General features: G+C 36.2%; 1 protein-coding gene across 2 annotated transcripts in view; it reads right to left on the bottom strand.

The window, feature by feature from the left end:
• Positions 1–17,501, bottom strand: part of LOC111637934 (neuronal PAS domain-containing protein 4-like) — a 52,486-nt gene that overhangs the window by 6,392 nt on the left and 28,593 nt on the right. For both annotated transcript variants that reach the window (XM_023383545.1, XM_023383546.1), the window contains exons 3-6: positions 14,477–14,535; positions 8,134–8,223; positions 2,327–2,512; positions 515–699 (exon numbers count right to left, since the gene is read on the bottom strand). In XM_023383545.1, the coding sequence (XP_023239313.1) occupies positions 515–699; positions 2,327–2,512; positions 8,134–8,223; positions 14,477–14,535 (520 nt within the window). The remainder of the gene's footprint in view (positions 1–514; positions 700–2,326; positions 2,513–8,133; positions 8,224–14,476; positions 14,536–17,501) is intronic.

Consider the following 17,501-nt stretch of genomic DNA (forward strand, 5'->3'; position numbering starts at 1 on the left):
ACCATTTTGCCAAATATTTCAAACGTTAATGAATTCAGGCGGATGTATTATACGAGTTGCAATCGAAGACGATCGCTTTTATTGCATAATATCACGAAGAAAGGCCTCGTTAAATCCAGTAGGGAAGAGCCAATCTATCACGTTATGAATTATGAATAGTTCATGAACAATACGTTCGTTTAAACGTGCAGGTTACTTAAATTGAATAAAATTAACCAAATTGGAATTATTTATTATCACATCTGAAGCTTATTATTTGCATCGTCTTTCTGCTTTTTCATTAAGAGAAAAATAATGATCTTCACATAATTTTGCATACGCATTAAATGATAACTAGATTTTTATATTCACTGTTCCGTCTATAATTGTATCTCCGTTTGCTTGAAAATTACTATATTATTCCGTATGGAAAAGCAAGATTTTTTTCTAATTTCTTGAGGATTTTCCCGTGATTTCTTGCAGGAATGACTACAGAGATGGACATGAAAATATAAGAAAATTATAAATTACTTACATAGAATCGATATGTAGGAACTTCATATCCATTGAATGAATGGAGGTAAAAACATTTGTGCTTCCCTGAACGACACATTCGCGAGTCTCGGGCATGGCTACAGGGGTGCAGGTTGCTAAAAATACGGGTTCATTTCGACTACACAGTGGTAGAAAGTTGACAAAATGCCCTTGTACTAACACCACCTGAAATTTAAATATTGTATAAAATTATAATCCTCTTACTACGTTTAATAACGCGATGCATTTTATAATATTTTCGTGCTACTTTTTTAAACATTTAAATGAAATATACTATATCAAAAAGGTGTAAAGATCTAAAAAGATTTAAAAGGTTAAACGCTCTGCGAATGGTTTCGTTTGAGGAATTCAGATTGCAAAGCGTAGGTAGGAGATAAATGATGAAATATCATAGAATACACGTGAGAACGTTATTGCTCTAATCCTACTAACAGTTTACTTTTGATGGTCCAACAAAAGGTGTTCTGAATTGAGGTAAAATATCCGCCCAGGTCGGCGAAAATGGGAAATAATCACACGGTGGTCGGGAGCTTGGGCCCTCCTCCCTCTTGCTCTGACAGGTGTGTTAATGATACGGTACATATATGAGACGTCAGTTAAAGTCGACTGTGGGGGCTGCGGGGTCATATCGTTCCTAAAAGGGCCTACTTTACTTGTTAGCACTCATTAGCAAATACTAATTCAACAAGACTGAAAATAACGGCAACAATGCTTAAGTCTCAATATTATATTAACGTAAATTTACTAAGACTACATTGAAATGAAATTAATAATCGTGTTCCATCAGAATTATATGAGTAAAATTTAACGTCGATTATCTTTTGATTGGATTCCGTTCGGTCTGACTAGTTTAATTTTCTTGGATGAGATTACTCGGGATTTTTCGGTATACTAATGGGTCTAAATTTTCCTATTATTTTGTCTACAAACTGGTAATTACGTAGCCACTTGACTCAAAGAAAAATGGTTGCGTTGAGAAATGAAGAAGGGGAAATTCTTTGTCGAAAAACAAATGAAATGGTGTTTTAAATGCCTTCTGTCTCCGTTTGAAGTAAATTGCACTGGAACTGAAGATACTTAATAAGATTATCGTCGAGAGTTAAAACGGTGCTGACGCGTATCGTGCATAAGTCGCTCCAGAAATCTTTTGGTCATTACGAATGAAAGGCGCGCATCTGTCAGTGGCATTCACTATTTTCTAACATGCAGATACTCTAAACGACGGGCGTCTATCTGACACCCATCTGCTGTTTATTTGACCAACTAACGTCGAAAAGTGACAGGCAAATTATCCGCAGGATGGGCCGAGGTCTAAGTTCGAGTCGGAGGTCGGGAAATATGCGAGGATTGTAACTTCTCTTATCTGGATTGTTTCTGCGACTAAAGAAGAAAAAAGGAGTGCAAATGACGTCACGGACAGCCTCCCCTCCCAGGAACAAGTTTCTTTTCCCACGGGTCGTGACCCGAGGTCATCGACCACTAAGATTCCAGATGATCTGCCAGTCCACATTTAGTCGGTAATGCTCGGTGTGCGTGCCTGATATTCTCAGATAAAGTTCAATGCAATCTGATAAATAACCAATGATTAACATAATTGTCAATCGTACGGAGGATAAATTATCGATGGCGTCGGAATTAGTCCCGTGCGTCATGAGTCTTAAATGTTAGGAGTGACGGAATATCCATTCGGTAATTCGGGAAAGTTGCCTCCTCGATGCGAGATTCAGAAAACAACGAGAAATAATTGCGGTATTAACGGTTAATCTTATCGATGGAAGTGGCTGCTACTTACCTTCTGATCTCCGAATCTCATTTGTCTTCTGGCGTTCCTGGATACGTTCATCCTGCAGAGGAATATCCTGCTGTCGGGAATTAAACTTAGCGGATTGGGACTCCGCATTAATTCTGCCTGGATGGCTTGATGATCTTGTTTCTCGATAATATCGTACACGCTATCGCCGTGGATCAACAAGTCCTCCTAAAGAATACATAGATCAAAATTCGAATTTATTGAAAATTATCTTTTGTTTTCTTACATATTTAAATCTATTTCTTTTCTAAATTTGCATAAATTCTCAAATAATTATATTGTTTTATTTAATACTATTTATTCCCTACTATCAATTTCTTGGTTAGCCAAACTTAGTAAGAAATTGCTAGTATGAGAAGAGTAAATTTCAATGTTTATAGATTTTCATTAAGATTTCGCACTAAAAAGAATATTTTTTCCTAATATATTAATAAAATTTTCAACAAAGTATAGTTAAATGAATTGGACAATCGTCAATTCGATTGCAAATTCATTTTTAATAGAAATGTATCATTTTATCAGAGAAAATTTTGTGTGTTTACTTAAATTTTTGTTCATACTTTGTAAAGTGTATTCGGCGTGTCATTTATTTTCTCTATAAGTCTTACACATTTTTCAGCTTTGTTTTTTGAAATAATTGACGTTTTAAAATTGATTATCCAAATTTTTATAAAGGGAAAAAAATGCAACTTTCTCTTCGGCGACAATCTAATAACTCTTGTTTGAATACCGTTTTTTGGTTTTGATTTGTCTCTGAATAATCCGTTTGCAGTTTAAGCGAAAAAAATGGCAACTAGCGGGCATTTTTGTTGACAAATAATCGAATCAATCATAAGTTGCGCAGGCGGAAGCCATTCTGCTCCGAGACATGAACCCGGGACTGAACTCTTCACGGGGCAGAAGATTGACATTTTGTACCTCAAGGCGCAACGAAAGAATAATAAAAGGCTTATTGAGTTTTAGAGATCCACGCCTGTCCTATATCGAAATTTTAATTCTGGCGATTCATTGTAGGGTTGAAAAACTTTAAAAGTGAGAATGGCTCTTGTCAGAGAACTGGAAATGCGAATGCAAGTATTGACAAGGATTGTTCCTCTTCATTATTCAGTCCTGAATGCGGTGCATACAAATAAAATTATATAGAAGATACTAACGAACAAAAGCTAACTCCACCATTCACTTGCTATTTCAAAAATATTAGGTCCGTAGGCCTAGAGTGCATAATTCCTTACAGTAAATGTTTTAGCTGTTTGCAGTTTGTCTCACTTAAAAGTTTTCATGTATAAGCTATAAACCTGGATAAACTTTACTAACAGATTAGTTATTAATAACTTGTATATGACGCTTGAAGTAAATATACGTACAGTACAGTATACGAGTGAAATTTCTATGACCCGATTTTCTTTTTACATAATTTTAATATTTCATTCTTTGGCGAATATGATGAAATAGTAACTAAAGCTAGGTTTCGTGCTAAAATGCTAGCCTTGTCAAAGTCAGATTTATTAATGGTGAATTTAATCACTCAACCATCGTGTAGTCTAACTTTTGATTCATCTATCAATATATCATCAGACACATAGTCGGCACCCAAGCTTTTATTTTACCTTGGGTAACATCAAATATGGAATGGTTAACTAGGTCACAGAGAATATTTGGAGACAAATATGCCGTTTTTTATTCTCCTTAGACAGCCATTCACATTTTAAAGGGAGTAAAATAATTTTGCAGAACGAATCGTTTAATTTTCTAGATATATAAAAAAATGCTTCATAACATTTTTTTACTCTCAGCAGACTCCATAAACCTAATTGCAGCAATAACAATCGAGACAACGCCTAATAAAATTTATTAAAAGTTCACGTTTTGGAAATGACCAAACAAACTGGTAAAAAGAAAAAAAATGTTATGAATTTCTGTCGATATATCTCCGAGCAATTTTCGTAACAACTCTAGAAAAATGTGATTCGGCGGAGAACAAATAAAAGAATGAAAGAGTAAGTGAACGATTTACTTGGACATCAAACATCCATTATCTATATCATGTTATTAATTACAGTCTACATAACCTGACAAGGTTTGTATAGAGAGAACGTGACCAAAGCTCATGAGAGGGAGGTTCTAAAAAAATCGCAGATAACGGAGATAATATCGCGAGTGAATTCTGAAGGGCGTGTTACGTAGACCTATATTAGTTAAAGCACCGTTAGGCAAGAGCAATACTTAACCTATTCATAATATAAATTAAGAACATAACAGTCATCACGGGTGCCGAATCTAGTTGCACGAAAGGAGCGCAATTTCTCTTTATTTGCGCTCCAATCATTGAAGAATAGAAAGTCGAAAAGAACCGTAGAAAACCGAATTAGAAAGTATTCTAGAAGGACCACCGAAGAGACTTCGTATATTTTGCAACAGGCAATCGATTGCGCAACAAAAACGTTTCTCTTTAATTTATTTCTCATTCAACAATCATCAGAAATAGATTTCCTCATCCACAAACATCTACTCCACCCTACTAGGAAGTCCTCTTTTTAATATTCAGCCTTCACAAATCCCAGAAACGGTCCTTTGATCTCCGGTTGACGTCACTGCCGAGTTTGTCACGTGACCCAAATTGAGTCGAACTTTCTCGGAGCGAAACCGTGGGAGAATATTCTAGGAAAACAACAGCAGACGAGAGCATCCGGGTATGTTGTCCGTGAGCCGCCCAGATCTGGAATTTCTCGCTATTAGTATTCCGGATGCTCAGATGCCACCGTAGAACGTGTGTTTGACGAGATATTTGGATGGACCGAGAGGGAACGTTCTTGAATATTTTTATGCAAACCTGTTCTGGTGCCGAAAGAGAAACTGATGACTTTTCAAATGATTCGAAATGAACGTTTTTCTATCGACGGAACCGAGAAAAAGAGTTATATGAATAATTAGGAGGTTAGCGTGTTTGGTCCGTCACGCGTCGAGGCTCCATCTCCATCAGAACTGCTTTTTAAAAAAAATATAAAATTCATCTTTTCGTACTCCGTTTCTTTAATCTTTGCGCATTTGTAGTGTGACGTAAAAGCGCAATTAACGCGTGGAAAGGACGAATGGCCTGTTTAAAACATCCGTAATCTGTTGAGTTTATGTCATTTCGTTTAACACTTGTACTCGGTCACGGCTCATCCAGGCCGTTGCAACACGTTTATTTAAACTCATAAACATAAATTAAAAGAAAACAATGTATTCCAGTGAATCATCTTTCTATGTCAAGTTCAAAGAAGTGACGATGTCGCTATTAGTTACGCGAGTTTCTAAATAGAGTTTCATCGAAGGTGAAACTCACTTTAGGCGGAGGTGGTACCCGTAGTGGTGCCAGGAAAAGTGTGACACCAAAGGTCGTGACGGCTGCCTATTCGACCTTTGACTTCTAGTCAACCTACTTCACGACTGACACCGGGCGCTGGAATAGGCCTCCCTCTACCCAATTCTGTCATCTCCCACGCACCAAGCAATTGCACTTCCGGGCATGGCTCGTCCTTGAGACGAAGCTAGGTGGTCAACGTTTGACATCATCTTCCACACTTATTTATCTCGTCGGAGACGAAAAGTCTGTCGTACTTTCTCAATTCCGAAAAATGCTATTAACTCGATTATTTATTCCACAGACGTATGCTACATCCTATTATCGATTGCCTCCCAACCATTACTAAAGTATTATCTAACTCTAAGATAATTATAGAGTCGCGCGCTTTGAATATTTTAAATTTACAAAAAGTAAAATGCGGTCTTCTTTTTTTGAATTATTTTAACTCTCGTATAAAATCTTAACTGAAAAATGGTGGAGTCTGAAGTTGGAAAGTTTTTGATATCGTATTGTAATCGGGAGAATCGAAGAAGCTGGAATATCTGAGCCATTAAAGCTGGACCAACCTCGCTCTTTACAGCTTATCGATCTGTTATCAAGTCGAATGGATATTTGAGTCGAGCTTCCAAGTGAATCTAATCATTCGTAATAGCAATTATTGCTGCAGTTTTCAACTGAGGAAATAGTTCCGAGAATATGTAGTAACGAGGCGTCCTTGAGCATTATCTCTACTCTTTTTCTGCCCAAGAATAACAATTATCTAACTGGCATGAGGACAATTATATTTTGGATGTGATTGCTCCACTTTCGTTGATCGTTCGGATGATAAATATCATTAAGTGCAAATTTTCATATCGGGAGGAATTTTAAATGGATCCCAGATTCCTAATGGCTTGTAATTTTGTTTAATTGGAATTAAATTAATGGAAAAAATATTTGGGAGTTGGAGTGGAACGAATTCTTATGTTCGTGATGCGAATGATCCACTAAACGAAACTTATGAAAACCCGGAAGAAGGGAAGGAAGGAATTAATAAATTGTCGGACTGCTTACGAGTTGTAATTGTCGGCTAGAAGCTGAGAAAGTAAAACAGAGAGTGTGGCCCCGGGTAAGAAGAGGGTACTGACAGGGTCGGTACGAGGTCGTCTGTCAGAAGCATTAGCACCAGGTGGCTGCGGTGCCGGATGTTCGTGATGCCGACAGATGGCATTAAGTGTAAGAGATGCAATAACAATATTAGTAACAAAACAATAGATTCGTTTTGGTTGCCTACATCCCAAGATCGATATTTTGGTGACTTAAAAATGTCCATGAGAAAAACATGATATTTGCAGTCTAGGTTTATAGATGATTTCTATAGTTCGAGATGAAACAGAACCCAGTCGGCCTCAACTTCCTCCATTGTGCGGCAGAATTTGGATTTGAGGGCCGTGAGAGGTGCCCCCAGTGCCACCGAGCAGATGGCTCCCGTTGGTCCGTCTACAGCACCCCATAATTTCGGCGCATCTGTCCACGGTGAAGTCTGGTGGACCATGTGACCTCACCGTTATTACAGAAGGGGCCAAGGGCTACTTAATGGCTGGAAATTGGAGTGATTTGGTAGAATGGTGGGAACATCTACCCAAAGGAACATTTATCAGAGCTACAGGTAACACTAGATGGTGTGATTCAAGTCGTTAGCTCTATAGTTGGTTCATTAAGTTGCTGGTTATATTTCTAAATGGCCATTGAGACTCGAATTACTCTAAAGAACCAAAGAAATTTCGTCATAATATCCGTTGTTTTCTTTACCGTAGAATGTCAAAATAGATCTTGATTTATAATTTCGTCTTCCAGATTGAATTAATAGAAAATCGCTTGTATTTTCTCATGAATTAAATGAATTAACATTGTAGTCATTCGATAACTTAATTTTATAATCAAACATAATATTATTCTTACACATTACAAATTTTGTAAACTGTTCGCATGATTTACCTATGGAAAAATTCTGTTAAATTGTTATAAACATCACCGTAAACGAAAACTAAAAAGTAAACTTTTATACTTTTGTTTCTGTCGAGCAATAAAATTTAAAAAATAATCTTTCCTAATAAAATACACTATGTAATATTTATTCCATTTTCTTAACTGCTAATCGAATTGTTTACCAATTACCAGTTTAGAGATATTTCCAATTTTATAAGATGGCACATCATTCATGATTTGACAGCTGATAAAGGAATTAATCATTTTCGGGGGTTTAAATTAATAATTCGATATCGATAACCAGTTCAGAGTGACGTAAAAAGTTAGATTGGAAGTGACGTCACAGATATTTAATTTAACCAAGCCGGCCAACGTATCTGAAATTATGGCGATAGAATGCGAGATATATTTCATTATTCCGAGAAAATGAAACGATCACAGCTTTATAATGTTCAAAAGTAAAATGAGCACTTACCATAGAATGTCCCAAATATTCGGCAGCGTTGTCAGATATATACAATAGCTTTCCATTTTGTGTCATCATCATTAAGAATCCGTTCAGCGCCTACAGTACAGAAAAAGAATCGAATTAGCTTTGTAATGATACACACTATAATCCTCGAGATCATTTGCTCGTCACACTTCCTGAACGTTCAATTTAAGTTCTGGAAAAGGGAAACACTCCCCATTCCTGTTTTGTAGAGAGAATAAAATTCCATCAAATTTTAATAAATAGATTTTTGATCTTCCTCACCCGTGTTATCGATTTTAAATTCAGTGCTTAACATTATACACGAATAACTTTACGTTAGCTCATTACAAGGAATTAAACATTTTCTCTACATTTAACATAATTTTTGTATGTTTAAAAATAAAAAATACTAATTTTTATGTCCGCATCTATAATAAGTATCTATCATTATTTTCATACAAGTAACCTGTATGGTCTATTGCCTAAAATGTTTTTTTCGGATGTAGATTTTGTTTGGAAGAATATGTTAAATCTCCCAAAATTTCTTCTTCCTTAGAAATTTATTCATCCGAAAATGTTCTTTTTCTTCCTCTTTGCTGTTTTCTGTTCATGTATTGGAAATAAACTTTATGTTATGTAAGGTCAGAAGACAGAAGGCAGCATTGACGGATTTATAAACAAAGAATTTAATGAAGAAAGTATAAAGATTACACTACAAGTACTGTATATGCATTTTGAATCCGCACGTCTTGCTGGTACGAAGTGTCTCTGACAACTAACTTTTTGCTTTTTGATGTAAAAATTCAAAAATCTATTAATAATTATTGGATTAAAGTGTATATACGCTTAATTTAATATCATTTCAATAATTTCCATCGATAATTATTCAGTCTGAAAATGTTTGCTTATCGGCTAATTAATTATCTCTTCAAGAAAAAAAAAAGCTAAGGTATGGAATCGATTGCACGTGCTTAGTTTGAGCAATTTCTAAATTAACTTAAATTGCAGGTGTTCATATGACGAAATATTCTGTTCGTTTATTAAATTCTTCTCTAATAATAATTTTAAAAATATATAAATATATTGGTGATTGATCTGGACATTTTTCTATAAACTTCGAAGATTAATTTGAAACAACTTTTTAGTAGTTTTCTAATTTTTTTCGGACTTTAAAAATCCTCTAGAACATTAAGTGTAACTTTACAATTCTATGACAAAGATTTTTCCTTAATTTCATTTATTTTTGATTAAATTTAATCAATAAAACCATTCAAAATATCAAATTTTTTAGGCGATAAGTAAGAACTTAAATTATATAATTTAAGTCATATGTTGATATTAAATTATTAAAAAGTAATACGATTATATTATCGTTTACAAATGAAAGGGATCGTGAATAAAGGTGCAGCGTGTAGGAAGTAGCAAGACCCCTCCGAAGGGGACGAGAGAGTCATCAAGAAAAGTAATAAATTATCAAAATTTAAATAAATTTTTAAATAAAATAAACTAAGAATCAGAAAATTACTTCTTTAATATACAGTAGAAAAAAAAATTCGCCCTTCACCTTCGCGAAACCATAAAAATCGAATTTAAAGCAATAAAAATCTGGAATCTTACAACTTGATTTATAAAGTAATAATTAAATAATGAAAAAATGGTATATACTTGTAAAAATCAATATTTTAAACTTATCAGTAGTAATAGTAAAACCATTAATTCATTTTGTATTAACATTAATATTTGTTTCACTAATGCAATGTGTACAGTTTCGCTTCCATCAGAATATAGATTAAAATAAGTAACAATTAAATAATAGAACCTTCCTTTGTATTTTTTACCTTTACTTCGAATCAGAGAATAAATTTTTTTATCCACACTGATTGATTTCAGAGAGGTTTAATCAGCGTGAATAGGCCTATAATAGGTAATATTATGACCGTATGGAACCCATTATCCGTTGTAAAAGCAGTATTGAGACTAGTCATAGAGTACATTATGCATTGATAGCGTCAAAACATTAAATTTCGACCCTGGTGATATTTCATAAACGTTTTGGATTAGGAATTGGTACCACAGTCGTATTGGGTGCCTCTATTGTAGATTGCGTGTCTTAATTGACAACAGTGTGTCCGAATCGATGTAAAACCAAATCCTATTTTCTTTACTGTAAATTCTACCGAAGACACGATTCAAATAAAATAAGAAAAAAATTCATTTTCCTATTGTATTTTACTTTGTTTTAATCAACATGATCCAGTTTAAAAACTATTTAGAGCCTTTACAATAATTGACACTTCTCCGAGATATGAATGCTAATTCCGACTTTTATGATTGATCGAATCGGGTGAAGCTACTATAATTAATTATTAATTGTGTGTCGATGTTCCCGAAAATTATTTTTAGGCGATCTTCATTTAGAGCTATGTGAAAATTAAGATGCGCATCGGTTCCCATACACCATTCCGAAGACAATGACTCGGAATGATGTATATGTCATTCCTTCTCTATTGTTCCGACAATTAGGTCTATCTAATGATGGCCTTCTACGTTACCATTTCCTTCCTAAATCTCTTCCTCGTTCTTCATCATTCTAACAGTTTTGCATCCTCTAATAAATAAGCATAAGCTTATGTATATATTTCTCAGAGAGGATGCAAAAATGAACGAGATTATAAATAGCACTAAAGGAATGTACATGATTATTATTAAACACGCAAGCTTTTTTATTAAAACTTCTTCGATAGTGTGCTTATATACATTGATAGAACAATAAGTCCAAAGATACTGTATTTCGCAAATCCTTGAGTTGCAGCCTAAAGTTTGCACCTTGGCCTCATCTGGTGGTACGGCCCTCTTTTGCATAATTATCTGGCAGTGTTTTGACAAATATGGAATTGTTGTGTTTGCAGAAACAATATAGGTTTATCCGTTAGCCTAAGAAGTATTCTATTGTTGCACGAGAAAATGAGAACAGAGATAAGATTCATTAGATTCTGTCTCCCTTCCCTTCCGAGCCGGTTGGAAAGTTTCTAACAATCTTTAACCTTTAAACGTCCATAAATAAATTCGACAACCTAAAAATGATTTCCACGTCAAATGTTACTGATATAATAAACTCGATCTTACAGAGCATTAAGATAAACGAATTGTTTTCAAAGCGTGCTACGCAACAATCAATTTACATCGAACTTGATTGCATCTAATGAGAGAACTTAACAATAAGTACAGTACATCACTTCATGCATCATTTCAATCCAATTGCGTCTAGTTATTTCTATATAAATAGACCTCTTAACGTGGGAATTATAGACCTATACCTTCATTTAATGCACACCTATGTTGAACTTTAATTGTCGCAGCCTTATTTTTTTCGGCGGTAGATTTAAAGTTAAGCTTTGATTATTAGGTAATTATTTTATAGATGAGCACATGATAATTTTAATCACAATGTATTAATTTTCACGATTACATCTAGAGTTATAAATAAGAGAATTAAGGATATTTATCAATTAATATTACTGTAATAGCATCCTAGGAAGGGATAGGTTTGTCGGAATTAACAATGTTATTTATAGATTGATGCATCTCGTGATTATTGTAAAATTGAAAACAGTCGAAGATTAATTATTTTTAGAAATAAATGATAAAGTTTCATTTGTTAAAATTATATGCTTTTCCTTGGGAGAAAAAAGAGAGAGAATGAAGGGCGTGATTGATTTCAGCAACACGTTTAAATTTGAATCTGACAGATCAGAAACGTGTTTTGTATTAGAAACATCCCCATCGATCTTCTTTCATTAATTTCAGAGGATAAGGCTCCAGTCCTCGAAATAGCAATGACAACTTGAAACTACTGGGCGAACAACTATGCTATTTGTACCGTGAGATACGTATTTCTCCTGTTCTCCCTGACCGCTTTCGCATATTTCCTTCCTACTGCCCTACTTTTTGTCGAGTGGAAAGCAAGTTCAACCCTTTCTTTTTCACTTGTTTATTAAACTAATGCCTTCTAGACCATAGATTAATCATAATTTTTGGATCCACATCGATTACTCTCTTTACCTCGTATCAATGCAATATCCTTGTTCCTCAGATAAATTGCAATCTGCCGTAGTTATCTTGGAATAGGAACGGTCTAATTTCCATACCAGACGATATTGTGTTGAGTCTTGCGGCCTACATATGTTCGGCAGTTTAGTAAACAGCTTGTTTATTGTACGCGAAGAAGGCAAATTTGGCTATTTGGAATTCTACAAGTGACAGGCGTGCAAAAAATATTATTTTAATTTTATCGTGCTAAGTTTTCGAGCTAAAGCAATTTTTGAAAAATGCACCGATTAGCATGATGCACGAAAATTAACCTTTAGTAAAAAGCAATCGGTTTTGTTTAATTATCTCATGATGATTCGTTAATCAATTCAAACATAAATTATAATTTACAAAAGAGGATTAATGGTGCGCAAGTAGCGAAAGTCGGAAAATAATAACCTTTAAGCGCTCCACCCAAAAAATGTTATTTTTCTTGCAGAAAAATCTCACGATAAATATTTCAAAAAAATTTTAAAGGAAACACCAGCGCTCAAACATTAACCTCGATAAGTCATTGGCACCCTGCGGACATTATCGACTATTAATTACAACTACGGGCTTCTCACGCCCTCTACCACTACCCCTTTCTCTCCTTGGGGTATTCCTTATTCGGTCCCCCTACCCCTCCTCCATTGTTACTCCGTCACGGAAAAGCTCGGTCGTGCACATGTAACCGTGGCAACGGTAGCGGGAGCAGGTGGGTCCGTCCTCCTGCACCTGCAGCGACACCTAGGTAGCCTGTTGGTAGCCGGTCACGATGCTGCACAATGCTAGTGCTGTATGATCGTGACATCGCAACGAGAATCGCATCTGAACTTTATTATAGCAGCAGCTTCTTCCCTAAACTAGTTTGAACGCGTCTCTACTAAAGGACATTGAAAGATAATCACCCCGAATCTGATTAATCTAATTTTTGGCTTCCGTCAAATTAAACGTGATTTCGATCCTCCGGCTAAGGTTGGTCATCCATAATTCAGATTGTTTAATTACTTTGTGTTTGTTTTCGCACGGATACTAAAGACCTTGGCATCTCTTTGGCTGTCGCCTTTCTTAACCGTTGCTACTACCTCCAGGCGTGTAATACTTACCTCCAGGTTAATCTGAAACAAATTTTAAATTACTAAGCAATGTATATCGTAATTTTTGAACATGTTCTAATGGACTCAGTGAATTAAAATTGCACGTACGCATTTTGCACGTATGCATTACCTAATTGAACGATTATTATTTTCCATATAAGTCCCCTAAGTGAATGCAGAGTGAAATAAAAATTTATAAAAGAATACAAGTTTGCTCCGATAAATAAACGTGGAACGGGATAAAGTAAGTGATTTACGGTGTTATTCTATGTTATGTGCACTTCGGATACATAAACACCCTGGAAACCGATTCGATAAAACAATTACACCACGTAATTTCCACCGGAATACACAGGATTTTTTTCAATATAAACCCATAGTTTAGCATTTAGATAATCAAGAAGGTAATGACGCCAAATGAAGTCGTTGCCGGGTTTAAGGGCATTATCGGTCTTTCTTTGTATTACAGAGCGAACGAAACTCTACGAATTTCACACGGCAGACGAGGGTATAAAAACCCGCAAATGGCAGAAACGAGTTTGCAGATTCCTTGCCCGAGGGTAGCGCGGTCTTCCATTCCATCCAATGAAGTACATGTGTAAATGTACCGATCTTTGGCCTAATTCGCCGGCTTCAGTCTCGCACGCACGCATACTGTGTAATTTTATAGCGGTGTCTGGCGAGAAATCACCATGACCATGCTTTTTTCCTTCTGCTCTGTTTGCGCTTCTGTTCGTTGCCCCGGAGGGACAAGAGACTCTCGGAACCTAGTTAGCAATCGTTTCCAATTGCTCCCGTATTAATCAATAGTTTTAAGAGCAACGGGTTTCACCTTGCCGGTCAATCGATTTATTTTTAACCGGAAGAAGTGTGGCCTTTTAAAACTAGCCCTCTTCCCGTTGGCACCGTCGGAAATTTAGCAATGGAAGGTTTCCCTGGTATAAAAACTAGTAGAGTGAGCTCCGGAGGGAGTTAAATCAATGTTAGTCGATGATCTTCGTCGGCAAAGTTTATCCACGCGCAGAGCCCTCATCATTAAATGGCCACCAAGGGCACGGATGAGCCGACGGGCGGTACTACGGGTCCGAACGGTGAACTAATGATTTGGCGACGACATCTGGTCAAGTAATTAGGTAGTCACGGAGACACAAGAATGGATAGAAGAGATGGCTGCTTACCTTCGAGAAACCAAAGTGGGGAATGGAGGCCTCGGGCAGAAGATCGTGTTTATGAAGAACTGCAAAAGAAAAAGGATCTCAATTAATAACATGCCACTTGATATTATTTAAAAGTAGATTAATACGAAAGAAAATATTATCGAGCTTTTGCATTCTCTTGCTTATATTAATCGATTTTTCTCAAGAAATGCAGAGATAGAACGTCATCATTCATTCAAGAAAGTCAGATTGGTTGCTTCTGTGGCGTGTCACAATATCGTAATATTTTTATGCAAAATTATCGCAAAAAATATTACATAAATCCAATTTACATTACCTTTAACCAATGGTAATACTAATGAAATATACAGGATATTTTTCGGTTAAACAATGGAAGCTTATACATAAAAGGTAAATCGTATTCTACATCGTCCAGTCGACTGATCCAGTCGAATTAGAACTTCGCGCCATTCTAAAAATAACCCTCTCGCGTAAATTTCACGAACTCTCAACCGCAAACAAGTTGGTGGTAATGATAAGTGCGTGATAGACGAGGTTGTTCTCACGCCAAAAGGAGGGTCGTGACCTATTTGGTCGTTGGGCCATCTTCACCCCCGCATTCTATTCTCGTGACCGTCGAATAAGTTCTAACTTGCCTTCTATTGGACTTAGATGTTCGGAAATGCGTGGTTATACTTTTTTATTTTTATTTTTCAGAAACTCTAGTTTACTGCGTATAAGGTACTCGTTCTAAGTGATATATTGTTTTTTTTAATAAATGCTTAAATTATAGGGTCACAATACTCATTAAATATTTTCTTATTTGATATACTGCTCTAGAATTAAATGCAAGTAAAAAAAATTGGAAGCTGGATAATAACCGAAAATAGTCCTGCTTTAAAGATAATGATCAAAAAAGAGACGTCGAAATTTTCGACGAGGAAGTAAAAAATAATGAAGTTATTAAATCGGAATTCGCGCTAAATTATTTATATTTAAAAAGAGAACAATTTCGAAAAAGAAGGCAAGTTTCGGCAGGAAGTTATTTCTTCTTTTGAAGCGATTGTTAAGCACTTTCTTCGTTGAAAAAAGCACAGGAAAAAAAAAAGAGGGAGAGAGTATTTCTCTGCACCGAACACTGCAAAAGGCACCATACGAGGATAATTAGGGAAGGGACAAAGCCAAGAAGAGTCTTTGTTCCTCTCGAACAACTTTTTCTATATCCTTATCATAAATCACGCGTATTCCCAGAGTGAAATTCTTAATAATAATCTGCTGCACCGATTGAATAGTGACAAAAGCCCGACCGAATAGCCGACGCAACGTCTATCTAGGGCTGTGTTTGTTTGTAGAAACGTAGCCACACACGGAGTTTTTCTGTCGGGTCCCCTTCGTTCCTCGATTGTCCCTATCCTTTACCCCAAAGAATAAATTCCGCCGTAACTCGGAGGGGTAATTAATGTTAGATCCTAAATTGAATTCCGACAGCTTCTCGAAAGACCCTTTTTTTTTCTCTGGCCAAACTCGATTCTAGTTACGTTTCCGGAACCAGAGCGGCCGGTCGAACGCGTGGCAAAATCAGCGGGGGATCCTTTCTAACAATTTCTACTTTGGGGTTCTTCGCTCGAGAAAAGCAACGCCTCTTCTCTGTTTATCTCCGTTTGTTTACCGACCGGATATCCGAGAAGCGCCGATTCGAGTGTAGAATAAATATCGAATGCTGTCACTTCTGCCCGGACTCGAGCGTTGACATTTGTGTAGCCTTGACCCAGTCGAGTTAGTCAACATCAATTACAATAGATCACATCCAGTCGCGTCGGCAGGAGGGATGCCGGCCTGTCAACCGCTTCCACAACTCTCCATTTGATAAACATAACAAAATAAGAAATTTTTTCCCCTAAGAGAAGGAAAAGACGTAGGGGAATTTCCCCGTTCGGTTTTCTAACAGGATATTTCGTAAGTAATAACAATAATTTCCAGCTTAAAAACGTGCGGTATTTGTGTTAGACACTACGCTTTTCTCTGCCATGCAAATATCCTAAAACAGCATCACTCATAACCTTCAATGATAATAAACCTAGTTCTCGTTTTCATTGAAAGCAAGAATGAAAATTAGGTTGAGAGAGAATAAAGGAAAAGAAAAAGAGAAAAGATTCTTCTTTAGATAATTTGCATAATGCGGATCTTTATTTTGTGTTTTAAAATGCAATGCGGAACTCTGACGAATAAAATTAGTCAAATAGAATTTTATAGGCGTCGATTTAAATTTTCACCTCAATATCTCTTGCCTTTAAAATTGGTAAATTTTTAAATAACATTTGAATTTTGTCTTAAAAAACCGGCAATCCATTAATCTTAATTCTATATTGCCAGACTGGCTACCATTTATGTTTATAAGCTTTGAGGAATTTTCGATTCGAGAATATTTACAATTCGTAAATTTGTGTCAGAAATATATATATATATATATATATATAAACAGAAACGGCCTAGAACCAGACGCGAGGAGGAGAGACAAGGTTACGAAGGGAGGGTGCCACGCACGTGCCATCCAGGGCGTGGTCCGTAGAAGATCCTGCTTGGAGTCCCGGGAGTGGCAGGCTCAGCCAAGGCGGGGGAGGCATCACACCGAGCACCAGATCTTATCGCCATCCGGTACGAAGGAACACTATCGTTTCCATCGCCGCCTTCATTTACCTAACCGATTTTACTTTCCGCTATCGAAACCTGCAGCCACAGGTTGAGCGCTAAAGCGGTCGACTTGTTGATCCCATCTTTCTTGTTTTCCAACGTCTTTTTCTCTTTTATTTCTTTTTTGCGCCACAAAAATAATATTTAGCAGATTAAGGTAAGAAAAGTTTTACGAGCCGAGTACCATGTCCGCTGTAATTGTTTGCCACGTCTCTTTATTGAATTCCGTATTTTTTCGACCACGTAAACGTGCCAGAATGGCATCGACGCCTAAACGCCGCGTTATTAAAATTACTCTACATTTGAATAAATCCGGATGCAAGAACCAGTCTAATTACAAAAATTAACAGGAAAA

Source organism: Centruroides sculpturatus, unplaced genomic scaffold (assembly GCF_000671375.1).
Source record: "Centruroides sculpturatus isolate CEXI.00-Female unplaced genomic scaffold, Cexi_2.0 scaffold1208, whole genome shotgun sequence".
Taxonomy (NCBI): domain Eukaryota; kingdom Metazoa; phylum Arthropoda; class Arachnida; order Scorpiones; family Buthidae; genus Centruroides; species Centruroides sculpturatus.